This window comes from Synchiropus splendidus, chromosome 5 (assembly GCF_027744825.2).
Source record: "Synchiropus splendidus isolate RoL2022-P1 chromosome 5, RoL_Sspl_1.0, whole genome shotgun sequence".
Classification (NCBI taxonomy): Eukaryota; Metazoa; Chordata; class Actinopteri; order Syngnathiformes; family Callionymidae; genus Synchiropus; species Synchiropus splendidus.
In genome coordinates this window covers 23746491-23759281 of record NC_071338.1, presented here as the reverse complement: position 1 = coordinate 23759281, position 12791 = coordinate 23746491, and the positions used below count along the sequence as shown (strand labels likewise).

The window sequence follows — 12791 nt, the reverse complement described above, 5'->3', positions numbered from 1 at the left end:
AACCACAGCTGCTCCACAGGGTCAGGAATTCGTTGAAGTTGTTTTGTACTGGTGATCAGAGCAGAACCGAGAACCTAGGACACTCTTGGGAGTCTGACTCTGCTCAGAGCGAAGGAAGTCTTGGTATCTCAGCTGTCACTGCTGCCCCCACGACTCAACCTTAGATGAGGTAACGAAAAATGGACCATTGGATGTTGCCAGCATTGTCACAACGGTGTTATTATCTCCAGAAAATCTGTTTCATGGTACCTAGTGCAAGGAGGGAAAACATGACTAGAATGCACAGTCAGTTTTTAATGTTGAGCCAGTCAGCTTTAAGCTTATGCCATTTCTTTTGTGAAACTATTTTGTCTGTTTTCAAAGGCATCCATAGTTCATATTGATCAAAAGCAGCAACAGAAAATCCTTAACATATATATTGGAAATAAATACAAATATTTTCCTCCTGATTTCTACTGGAAGACATCTGAGTTTATAGCTTCTCAATGTACATATAAACTGTGTATGTGTTTCTTGAGTAAACCACTGCCTACAGTGAGCACAAAATAAATAAATAAATAGATAAATAGCAATAAATCTTGGACTCATAATATGACTCAACATCCCGTAGCCTGATTGACCTACTCATGCAGACCGGTTATCATAATGTGTCAGTCTTAAATGATACAAGAATGTTTTGCATATTTGCACATGTGTAGAATTACATTTTAAAGTATATATTTTGTCTTATATTATTATTATCATAATATAATGGTCATTAGTATTGCTATAATTATTATTGCTGTTGATTTTACAAAATTTAATTCAATTAAAAACGGGCAGGAGACACCACTTCACTCGTAGTAGTAGTGGTAGTCTTAAGTAAGTAGTAGTTATTATTACGTAACTACATGATACATGATAATGACAATATAACAGCAATGTTTTAACTTGGCATTGCCCTCCACAATATTCGACAGTCTAAAATAAATGTGGAGCCTCTATAAATGACAATAAGAATTATTAAATGAATAAAAAGTTCTAAGTGGCGTGGTCAACCGGTTCACCAAGTCACGTGACGCGACGCGGAAGTCGTCTCAGTATAAACAGGAGCGAGAGCACACGGTGCCGTCCGGCTCAGGTAGGCCCACAAAGATCTCAGCAACACAGATACAGATGTAAAAGTATGTCATTCACACATGTAACGCGGTACCGAGAGTGACACGGACTTCTGAGTGTCGCCGAGCTGTGTTGTATTCAACTGACTGGCTCGTCTGGGTTTAGCTCACGACGCTAGCTGCTCCTGTCACTTCATGTCGCGTTTAAATGCGACAGCTATGAATTACAATGCATTTGTGAGCGTTGATAAGACTTTTCGTTGCGATCGAAAGCTGCACGAGCCTCCACCAAATACGACCAGAGTCCACTGAAACTAGTGACCTTTAATTTGTGGCCAGTTTGAGCCTAGTGCGCATGCGTGTCGACTCTCTTGCAGCTCCAGGTGTGTCGGGACCCCCTGGTAAGCCTCTCATAGGTGAAGGTCATGCCAGTCCCAGCCATGACTGAGCCTGCCATCGATCACCAGAGACGCTTCCAGGCTGCTGTGGACGTCATCCAGAACCTCCCCAAGAATGGTACCAACGCACTGGTGAAACCTTAAGATGGCGTTCCAGAGTTGACCCGTCCGCTTGTTACAGGCTCCTATCGGCCGTCCTACGAAGTCATGCTGCGCTTCTACAGTCTCTATAAACAAGCGGTGTGTGGACCCTGTACACTGCCTCGACCTGCTTTCTGGGACCCAGTGGGCCGCTACAAATGGTTTGTAAATTCTTCTACATGTTGTGTCAGAGAAGGGAGTCCTGAAGTGCCTTTCATGTGACAGTGCATCTTGTTATTTACATGGATTTCTGGGCCACAACAGCGATGGTCATGAAGCTGCTGCTAACAAGTCCCTATAATGCAATCTGTGGATCATATGTGATGTGTGTGAATGTTGTTGCATTCATCTGCCGTGTGTGTATTTAGGGATGCTTGGAGCCACCTGGGAGAGATGAGCCAGGAGAGTGCCATGGAAGCATATGTGAATGAGATGAAGAAAGTCGCTCAAGAGGTGGTTATTTACTCACGTAACCATGTCAGTTTAGACCTCCCCAAAAGACACATTAGAATGTGGGGTGGCCTTGGGGGTCTTGTTTTGATGCAGTTGACATCGCTACTGCTGCACCTCATGAATTGAACATGTGCGTTGAGGTCAAATTGAAATTTCTTGGACAGCATCTGAATGCAGCAGCTTGCTCAGTTTCATGACTCTCAGGGTGAAAGAGTTAGAGGTGAAAGGCGAAGAAAGATGTACAATATTTACAATACATTTGCTTTGTGCTCCAAATGTATCAGCGCATTTTACTTGTTCCTCAGGTCATCAACAACGTGCCCATGAATGAGAAGACGGCGCTACTGTTGCACCACTTTGAGCCGCTGTACTTGGTGATAGACGACATGCCTCGTCCTCCTGAGTCTCTAATCTCACTCAGGGAAGGTGTGTTTTTTGTGTGTCGTTGTTTTTGCTGGTCAACGACACAGTTGTTTCTCTATAGAACTTCAGGAGAGTGATGAGGTGAGCGATGGGCATGTGCTGATGACCAATGAGGAGGCGGACCAAGTGAAACCGGATCTCAGGGAGGTTGTGAGTCAGACGTCCAGCAGCCTCCCTGATGGTGAGTGTCTAGTGCTGCGGTTTAAAAAGGGAGCTGACGGCAACAGAAGCCAATGTCCTGTTGTGTGTCTGCAGACTCTGGAGTCTGTGACGGTTTGTTTGTGACCAGCGACTCTGAGAGTGAAGTCTTCTGTGACTCAGTGGATTCTGTGGAGGAACTTGTCAGCGTCAAGGTGCGACTTGTCAAACAAACAACAGTAGTAATTTATATTTCAGATTTTTATTCTGAAGAATATTTAGCTCTGACAAACTGATAAAGCAGGTAAGTGGTTACAGCTGCAGCTTCAGATCAAGAAGGTCTGACTCCAGCTCATGACAACCACTTTGTGTACAAGGTTGTGGACACTGCTTTCTTCTGCTCCTGTGTTGTGTTCCCATGCCGTTGTTTCGGGAAGAGAACAATGAAGGACAAACTGTCGTTCCTCTCCAGATGCCAGTATTCAAGTCCAATGGCCTTCAAAATGGCCACAGTTCCCTCGAGTCACCCCTGTTAGAAGACCACCACCTGGAAGGCAGGCTGATGCTCCGGCAGGTGGGGGCGGGGCAGGGCGGAGAAGGCGGCGAGGACGGGAAAGGTCATGGACCTCACCGGACCCAACGAGGCGCTCCGCGTCAGAGTTCCCACCCTAACTGGAGAGATCGTAAGTGCAACGTCAGCTCCATCGAGTCCGTCCTCCTGGAGACGAAGTCTCTCTGTGTGCAGGAGGCGTACCTCAGGGCCGACCCCGGCAGGGGGTTGCGGGAGATGCTGGCGCCGCTGGGCAAGGTGGAGGCGACGGTTCTGAGGGAGGCGCTGAGCGCCTGCAGGATGGTCAGCTTCAACAGCAGATCATTCTGGCTCTGCGGAGACTGAGGGAGGACATGAGAAGTGTGATGGACCGGCTGGAGGTGGTGGAGAGGCTTGCTGCCACACATGTGAGTGTTTCTCAACTGAATACTGACACCTGCTGGACATTAAAAATCCCTGCAGGCAACCTACTTGACCGACTGTACTGACACTGATTTGATGACCTATTGTATATAATGATATCATTTAAGTCTTCACATTCATTATTATTCCACATCTTTAAATAAAGTGAAAATGTATCATAATGTCGGACGTTTTCTCTTCAATTCCAATGTTTTTTAAGTTTTCTAAATTCAATTCTACCTTAAAATGTATTTGAGTTAGAGTGGAACAAGACAAGTTGAAAATCTGAGACAAACTGAGTAAAGATTGAAATAAATACATTATTCTCCGATAGGAGATCAAAATGGTGCCACGCGGCAGACAACTGGTATTTCCCTTGGAGCTGCACTCTAGATCCACAAAGACATTCACAAGGAACCGTGAGGTTAGATTGATTCAGCAGTTGCTTCCGGTTGACAGATGTACTTCCTTATAAACACATTTCGGAGCATTTTTACAGAGTCGAGACAGTCACGTGATTGTCTTAAAGCGGTACGCGCACCGACGCGGGGATTGCGCTGTGAGCTCAGCGCGCGCGGCGGCGCATCTGTGTTGCAGGACCCGTCACTACTTGTCAGTTCTTGTGAGTGAATGAACCTTAACAGTCAGTTAACTCTGCCACAGGTCCAGGGGTCTGAGTGGACTCAGTGTCTTCGCTGTGCAGCAAAACAGCAGGTCAGTGCTCATGTTCTCTGATATGAGTTATAAGCCATGTTTTTATTTATCGACTTTCCACTGCTTCTCCCCTCAGGAGGACAGCTGGTGGCCCTTCGACGTGTCGGGCCAGACAATGGTTCTCTTCCTGCTCTGGCCGTTCGTGGCGCAAGGCGTGGTCTACCTGCTGAAAAAAGCCCATGAGAAAAAGCGACTAGCACCCTGAGGTGCGGATCAGGACCTCCGGACTTTTCCTCACGACAGGTCCTCTCCCTCAGTGGTGGGAGAAGATTATGGATTTGGTTCTGTTGGACCGAAATGAGCCTACGTGCTCAGTAGGCAGAAATGAATGCTAATAATTACATAAATACAGACATTACAGACGAACACTCTACATGTTCGGAGATGAATAAATCATGTCAGGGTCAAAACGTGTCCGCTACTGTGTGTGACAGAAAGCCAGGGTCTGAATCAACTTTGGGGTGACGTGTGAACACACATAAGGGGGACACAAACAATTGCCAAATCCATGACTCTTGCCAGCTTACAAAATTGATCCGGTTGCATTTGTGCAAAGTCCATGCTCATGAGCACTGAGACAGAAGGAGAGCGAGCTGGTGTGGAAACAGAAGATCACAAATGTAAAAAACAAAAAAATGTCATGGAGGATTGTTTTATTTTAGATCGCCACATGACCCCACATGCTCACACGTCGCTCTGGACACTGTTAAAGAAGGAGAGTCACAGTCACAGTCCCAGTGGGAGACTTTAATTTAGAGTTGAATTAATAAGTAAAGAAACAAGAGACAGGAGCAGAGTAAAATGCCATGAAATAAAAATGTGGTTCTGCCAAACAAGCCAATAGAAATGCAGGCGGGTCTGTGTGGGACAGGGCCCACCTGATTCTGGAGTCCACTTCTGTCTTCACACATCAGGCAGATATGAGCTGAACAACTCTTACATCCTACCACGGCCAACACTTTTTTTCTTTTAGTAATTGGAACTTATTTCAAACTTGCAGTCACAGCCTCCTGTTGCTGGATATGATGAACCACATGAGGAGGACGTTCTGAGGCCCCTCAGTGACGCAAGGTTCCGCTCCTCAGTGAGTTACTGAGGGAATCTGTTGGAACAGAACCAGCGTATTCACATATTTATAACCTCCTGAGACTCAGGGCCCTCAGATGTCATTATAGTCTTCCCTTTCTTCACCATGAGGACTCATTTTTTATAGCTACATTTACAACTTACAGCTGCACTGTCTTGCAGTAACATTGCATATTTTTCAACATATGTGTAAGTGCAGTGGGAAGTTGGTCCATCCTTACCTGAAGCGTCTTGTATTCCCGGCTTGCCGATGTTGGACAGCAGGTAGATGATGTTGGGGACGACAGGCAAGTTAAGACTTTCCTCCAGGGCCTTCAAACACACATGGGACAATCATAAAGTATCTTAAAAGCCACTCATTTTGGCTTAAACTTGACACTCATTGAGAGGGATGGACTTCAGGCTGAGTGGTTCCACAGCACACGACGGCCCCAGGACCACTCCCCGGCAAACATGGCTGGAGACATGGAGCTGGGTCCAATGTGGCTTTAAGGACTCAACCCTCTCCACAAAGGAGGTTTTGTTTTTGTTTGCAATAAGCTCAAAATGGGTGAATGGATTTCAACCAAACTTTCCAAAACAAATGCGTTACATTTTGGTGTTTCACCATCGTGACTGGATGTATGATTGAGATGCTCTTGCTCACTTGTGCAGTGCAAGTGAGTTCTGTAGCACTGCTGCCACCTACTGTCCAATTTACCTCACTGCTATCAACAGTTTTTCAAATGCTAATAAAAGTATTGAATTATATTGACCAAGTAAATGTAGGGCAGGAATATAGGATGAATAGATGAGACAATGGGTGAAAATGAGTCGGTGCTGGGTTTCCTCATAATTTTGATTCCACCTGGTCTACTAAATGTTATGTTACCTGACATATTGTTGGGTTAAATGCTGCTGTTTTAGGACGTGGATTGGGTCGATCATGTCTCTGTCTGACCGATCTTGAGCAGGGTTTTCAACTTGATCCTGTGTTTCTGAGGGTTCAGTGACAACTGCCAGGGTTCTTGCTCAGCACTTTAGCACGGTACGAGTCCCCTGTGCTGGGATTTTCCTGCCACACCTGTGTTTTTCATGGCTTTTGTCCATAAGTAGCCAAATTTGACTCACAATGCCATCACTACCTTGTCCTGAGTCCAAGAAGACTCCACCCTTTAAGTAGTGTTAAGGACGTGGACACACTGTGCCGTTCTCATGACCCCTGATGGCAGACCCCAAATATATCCAGGGGAGAACCCAGATTGAGACTCGTACCTCCACTTCGTCTTCCAGCGCTGCGTCACTGAACATCCAGTCGTACTGTGGAGACAAACGACATTCACTTCTGTATAACTTCCTGCGTATAAAGAAGCTGTTGTTCGTTCTCACGTGCAGGATCATGGTCTCCACTATCATGTACTGGTCAGGCATTTGAGTGACCATGTCAGCCATGTTGTTCACCGACGATCTCACAAGAGTCGGGCCGAACACCAGCGCCAGGTTCCTAGAGTCCATCTGGAAACAACAAGAGATCAGGTCAGCTTGTTGCTGAACCACCATGGTGATGATGTTTGCACCTTGTTATTCTCAGAGTTCTCCGCCACACGCTTCAGGTGGTCCAGCAGGAACTTCAGGGTGTGATAGTGGTGGTCCGGAAGGTCCCGGATCTAGACATCAACATTTTTGAGAGGTCGAAGAAAACCAGCTCTCCTGAGATCAAACGTACCAGCTTCTTCAAGGCCTTCAGCCGGGCATCAGTGTTCCTGACATGATTGGTGTTGATGAAGTCCATGTACCTATCTGCAGACACACACACACAAGAAGAAGTTCAGTCCATCCAGTCATCCACTGAAAACTACCTGAATTGAACTCACCATCAGTCAGCAGAGGCTCGGGCAGGTTCCTGAAGAAAGCCTTGAGCAAGCTGCTGACCACGTTCTGGTCGCGCCATCTCTGTGGAGACAGACGCAAGGAGTCTGTTCTTGTTCTACTGACGCATCTTCTCTGAGTGTTCCATCGCAGACAGACAAGTACTCACACATGCACCAGTCGGAAGGATCACAATGAAACCCATAGGGTTACAGTGCTATCCACTGTGCTACCGTTCTCGCCTCAACCGTTGCACTCTTGTAAGACACGACTGACTTCCAGCAACAGCTGCATCCATCCATCATTTAAGATATAATGCCTTCCAGTGGTGGGGAGATGAGGTATCATGAAACAGAATTGCAGGGTTGATGAAACAGTGTGCTAATTTTTAGAGGCCACTAGGTGGCGCTCTTGGTTTGGAAATGAAAAAGTTGTTCAAGATCAAACATTTTACAGCAGACAGCAGCAGGGAGACGACCAGAAACTGACTAAATGTGGACCAGAACATGTGACCCAGCGAAGCAGAGCCTTTGCACCTGGGACATAGAGAACGAACCGATGGGTACAATTTGGCAGATCTGTCATCGGAGAAATGGCCTATAACGTAGTGTCATCTGTGGTTCTCTCCTCTTACCTCCTCAGCTGTGTTGATGTCCAGCCCCATGTTGAGGTGCTCCAGTAGGTTGGCTATCATGGCACTGTTGCCAGGTATGCGGTAGATCCCTGTGCACTCCAAACCAGTGGCTTCTATCACACCGCAGCACATCTCCACCACCAGAGGGACAAACTGAGAAGAACACGTGTGGTATGAAATGGCTGTGAGACTCTGCCGTCTGTCCGCTCTTCAAAGAGAGTTACCCCTGGTTAGTACTGCTAGGAGGGGCCAGGAGAAAGTGTGGCCAGGCAGCATAGGCCTGTGACCTGTAGAATGAGGCTAGAGACTAGAGGCCAGGAAGAGCAAGACAGTGAAGGCAGAGCCCAGGATTTAATGGCGGGAGCTGAGACAGGAAGAATGTTGTTCGGAGTCAGAGGCAGTGAGATACTGATGGAATCTGACGTGAATCGTGCATGGAAGAGAAAGGAGGAGGAGGAGAGATGGTGGTGGTGGTGATACAAGGTCCAGGAATGGATCAGGAAACAAAATGAGAATCAGCAGGGAGATGCAGACAGGGGTACTTGGAAGTCTTGGAAGTGTAGACATCAGAATCTGAATCAGAAAAACGCTATTAATCTTGAGAAATTTTGTACGTAATTTAACATGCTCTGTAAACGACAAAATACTCTTTTTAACAGACAGTGTAGCAAAGAGGAAAAGAAGGCTACGCACATAGTGTACATAAAGACGGAAATGGAAGCAGGCTGTGTACAATGTGCAGAAAATAAAAACAGATTAAAAGCAGACTGAGATGAAAAAAACATGCCCAAAAATCTTTCACAGTAAAATTTACAGGGATGAATGGCACAGTTATATGGCCACAGGAAGAAAGGAACTCCTGTGAGGCTCTGTCTATGAGATGGGTTGTCTCAGTTTCTTAGTCATTGTGCTTCTGTGTTGGACCAGGAGCTGATGTCCAGGATGCTCCTTAGTTTCAGGAGCATCCTTCTCTCCATAACTTAGAGACAGTTATGGAGAGAAGGATGACAGGTGACAGGAAGCAGAGTGAGATGAGTCAGAGTTGAAGATGCTTAGGTTTGGAAACCAGTGTATCAGAGGCACAGCTCATGTGGAATGGTTTAGTGACACAGTTAGGGCCAGAGTCAGGTGGCTTGGGCACGTGGGGAGGAGAGACAAGGGACACGTTGGAAAAAGAATGTTATAGATGGAAGTACCAGGGAAAAGCAGGAGAGGAAGACAACCATTTAGGTTCATGGACGTGATAAAGTAGGACAGGGGTGACGACAGAGGATGGGCAAGATCGGCTAAGATGGAGGAAAATGACTTGCTGTGGCCGACGCTTGATATGAAAAAGAAGAAGCAGGACAGTTTGGGATTCCAGTTAAAAACATTTTAAAACACCTTATGGTTGAGCGCAGGCAGGCAGTCCTCCAGTCGCACACCCATAACTTGAGGAGTCTTCTTTCTCTTTGTCGTCATGTTTGCGCTGCTCGGACTCTTGGCGTCATCTGCATACACACACACACACACACAGAGACCATTTTAATAGCAACAATAACACTGTGTCCACTTGTGTGACTCACCCTGTCGGGACGAGCGTTTCACTGAGGTGTGTCCAGCTTTGGCCAGCAGGAAAGACATGCAGTGAAGTTTGGGCGAGCTCTTCGGTGTTCCATAAATGAGCCTGCGGGTGACGCACAGAGGGTTCCATCCATTCATATATACATCCATTCATCCATCTATCCGTAGGCGGTTATGCACCTTTGTTTCCTGTAGTCGTTCATCTTCTTGTTGATAAGCGCTCGTCCTGAAGAACTAATCTCCTAAAATAAAAGATTCATTTAATTTTGTTTTGCATTATTTCGGGGTGGGTGAGAACCTTCCTGCTCTCACCTCTTTACCGTTGACGCTTCTCTCCCTGATGACCTTGATCCAGGCCAGCATGTCGCCACAGCTCTCAGCTTCCAGAAGGTACTCGCAGAAATTCTGGGTGACCAGCCTCAGCGTGTGCTGGTGACGGCTCTCGCCGTAGGCCACATCAACGAGGCAGTCGCCGATGTTGATCGGAGAGAGAACATCTGGCTCTGAACCTCCGTCCACCTTGCACTTGTTCTTGTAGAAGAAGAGTGACTGGGAGCGAAGCACAGTGAAGACTCGCTTCCATGGTCGCATGCTGCAGCACATTTTCTACAGTGGAGAGGTAGATCGATGGAGTGAATCCAAGAACAGGATTTCTCTCTTCAAGATGCGTACCTTTCCTTTCTCTGTTAATATCTGCTTGTACTTCAGCCATCCTTCTCTTCCATCGCGGCTGGCGTCGCTGGTGGTCATACTTGCTGGCTTGGAAGTGGACCTCTTGAAAACGCACGTTTAAAACAAGCGCATTTACTTGTGTGTTATCTGACTTTTTTCTAGCAGAAGCTTGTCCCACTACATCGGGTGATTGACTCAACACGCTCCGGAGAGGACATGAGTTCTGAGCCACATTCGTCTTGAGCTGTTCTTGTTGATACTTTAAGTTCCTTTTATGTTCACAAGTGACCTCCAGGCTCAGAATGGAGATAAGCACTGATATGTGGGCATGCAGTCCCTTCAACTGCCTCCAACCAAATGGTAGAGAAAAAATTCTGACCTTAGAACTCACAGTTAAGAGGTCAGGCAATTTTACACTGTCCATTCAATAGTGTGAAAATATGGGTAATAATTACAGGTATTTAACCTTAACCTTCATAGAAACCCAAATGAAACTCAACATTTTTTTTGAATAACCTTTAACTCAGTCAAGGAGGTGACTGACTGTGTAGAACCTAGCTGTGTTTGTAGCGTCACAGTCAATATTCAGTCAGTGTTTTGGGGTTAAATTGTAACTCAGAGTGTAGCTTCCTGTCAGCTCACCAAAAGAGGTGCCAGAGATTTTGTGTTCCACGAGGCTGAGGCTGGTACAGTCTGAGCCCTCTTTAAAATCCTCTGAAAACTCAGGCTATTACCAGGCCTTTATGTGGTCATCAAATACCATGTCAGTATTGCTATTATACTGTAATAGGGATTGAATGATTGTAACTCACCCCGTCACTGAAAATGTCGGTGACCTTTTTAATCACCTCACTGTGAAATCAAAGAAACCATTATTGACTTTCAGAAGTCAAATGTTTCGGCAAGCAATTGTCCATTTTCCAGGGCTATTAATAGGTAAAATTCAGCCTTACGAGAGAGCCACTTTTTCCTGGCTGGGCGAAGAGGGACCTTCATCACAAGACTGCTCAGCACTGGAGGAGCTTGCTGGAACCACAAATGTATTTTCTCATCCACATTTGAAATATATATTATATATGAAGGGGAGGAAGCTGGAAGGTGAAATTATGTAGGAAAAAACAAAACAAAAACAAAAAACAGCAGAACTCATGCGTACATTTAAAAGCACAAACATCTCCACCAACCATGACTCAGACCAATGGTTTACTGGACTCGCCTCTCAGTCCAATATTCATAAATGGCCTGTAGGTTTCATGAAACCGTGGCCTTGTATACAGCAGACAAGCTCTTAGAATGAAATGAAATCACATATAGTTCTTAAACTGAGAGCGACACCTACATTGCTCTGAACATAACACTGTTTTATGAAGCCTCATCAGCCCATCACTGTTAGCTGCCAATTACAGAAAAGACTTATGGACATTAAAAAGGCGGGACAGAACAGGATTCTCCCCTTGAAAAAGTCCACAGTTGCATGAAGTTCGAGGAGTTTAATCCAGGCCACAAGACTCACCTTCGCCATCGCTACTGCCATTTCCGTTCTCCTTGTCCTGTAGTGGTGTCAATAAAGATCAAAATTAAAATATGTCATTCTTTTGCACTTCATCTTCCAAATGAAGAACTGTTGCACAAAAGAGCCAAAACCATCACAGATGATGTCGTCATCTTTTGCATGGAACATTCCAGAGTTCTCAAGATCAAAGGGCAGATTCCCCTGTAATGTGTGCTGTGTACAAAAAAATGATGTGTCCATATTTGTCAACGTTTGATCTCTATCACGACGTTCGTGTTTCAACCATTTACTGACCCCCAAAAAGTCCGTAAGAGAATTAAAATGAGTTGACCAAACCAGCAATCTAATGTTGAAACTGATAGGAGCGCGGACTTCCAGATTTAGAGAACAAAATATCAGAAGCAAAAAAAAAAACAAGACAACAATAAGCTCAGATAAGGGAACTTTTTTGAACTGAAAGAATTGGATCTGGCCCTGATGGGTTCCCAGCCAACTTCTTTCATCCATTTTCAGTTCTCTTCTTACACAGGTACTGTGAATAGTGGAATTGCTATTGCCTAGTCTGCGCTAACAAAAGCCAAGCTAGGCAAATAATTTCACGACAGAGCTCAGCCATATTTTACCTTAGTTCTATCACAACAACTAAAGAGAGCGTGGTTTTCATGAGCTCAGCAATGACCACCGCTTTGTCATGAAAAGAGATGTTTACGTGACCTCTGTAGTTTGTCTGTTAGTCAGACGAACTTGCTAAACCAGCAGACGTAATATACAAAGATGATAGGAATATTCTGCCTTCATATCAGGCCAATTGAATGAAACAAAATCTCAGTGAAATTAAACTATCCAAGCAAATCTTAACCCCCAAACTAGATGGTAATATATGCATCAGAAGTCATTTAAAATCTCACCCGACACAGCTGTAACACACTTCTTCTTCCATCACTCGTGTCACTCATCACTAACACGATGATCATTCTTTGGTCTGTTGAAACTTGCCGCGAGGTCCGAAATTGTTTCTCTTGAAATGCGTTCAGTAGCACAATACCAGCGTTTATATGTGACTGCTGACGAGCTTCCACGTTTAGAAATATCACACTTTCACTTTATTGGTATGAAAGGCATTAAAGGTCACGACCTTCCAACAAACAGCCTCTTTCCT

The 12791-nt window shown here is 45.4% G+C and overlaps 2 protein-coding genes across 4 annotated transcripts; one reads left to right on the top strand and one right to left on the bottom strand.

Annotated features, from left to right (window-relative positions):
- The first annotated feature begins 1048 nt into the window (after positions 1 to 1048).
- Positions 1049 to 6159, top strand: acbd4 (acyl-CoA binding domain containing 4). 3 transcript variants are annotated; one of them, XM_053866597.1, is made up of 11 exons: positions 1049 to 1120; positions 1475 to 1613; positions 1677 to 1797; positions 2005 to 2089; positions 2395 to 2515; positions 2574 to 2693; positions 2768 to 2865; positions 3123 to 3333; positions 3396 to 3607; positions 4266 to 4316; positions 4393 to 6158. In XM_053866597.1, exons 2-11 carry the CDS (start codon positions 1523 to 1525, stop codon positions 4519 to 4521), a joined length of 1239 nt encoding a protein of 412 aa, XP_053722572.1. In that variant the 5' UTR covers positions 1049 to 1120; positions 1475 to 1522; the 3' UTR covers positions 4522 to 6158. The 3 variants fall into 3 exon arrangements, with proteins under 3 accessions (XP_053722572.1, XP_053722573.1, XP_053722571.1); XM_053866598.1 differs by lacking the exon at positions 1049 to 1120 and adding an exon at positions 1134 to 1163 and having other exon boundaries at positions 4393 to 6159; XM_053866596.1 differs by lacking the exon at positions 1049 to 1120 and having other exon boundaries at positions 1174 to 1613; positions 4393 to 6159.
- Positions 5049 to 12703, bottom strand: LOC128759547 (rho GTPase-activating protein 23-like). The gene is made up of 17 exons (XM_053866595.1): positions 12541 to 12703; positions 11633 to 11669; positions 11073 to 11145; positions 10932 to 10971; positions 10120 to 10221; positions 9760 to 10053; positions 9628 to 9689; positions 9450 to 9550; positions 9268 to 9374; positions 7885 to 8037; positions 7256 to 7334; positions 7108 to 7181; positions 6959 to 7048; positions 6771 to 6896; positions 6657 to 6701; positions 5624 to 5714; positions 5049 to 5418 (listed from the first exon to the last, which is right to left on the bottom strand). The coding sequence occupies exons 1-17, from the start codon at positions 12604 to 12606 to the stop codon at positions 5375 to 5377; spliced, it is 1584 nt and encodes a 527-aa protein (XP_053722570.1). The 5' UTR covers positions 12607 to 12703; the 3' UTR covers positions 5049 to 5374.
- Between the last annotated feature and the right edge of the window lie 88 nt (positions 12704 to 12791).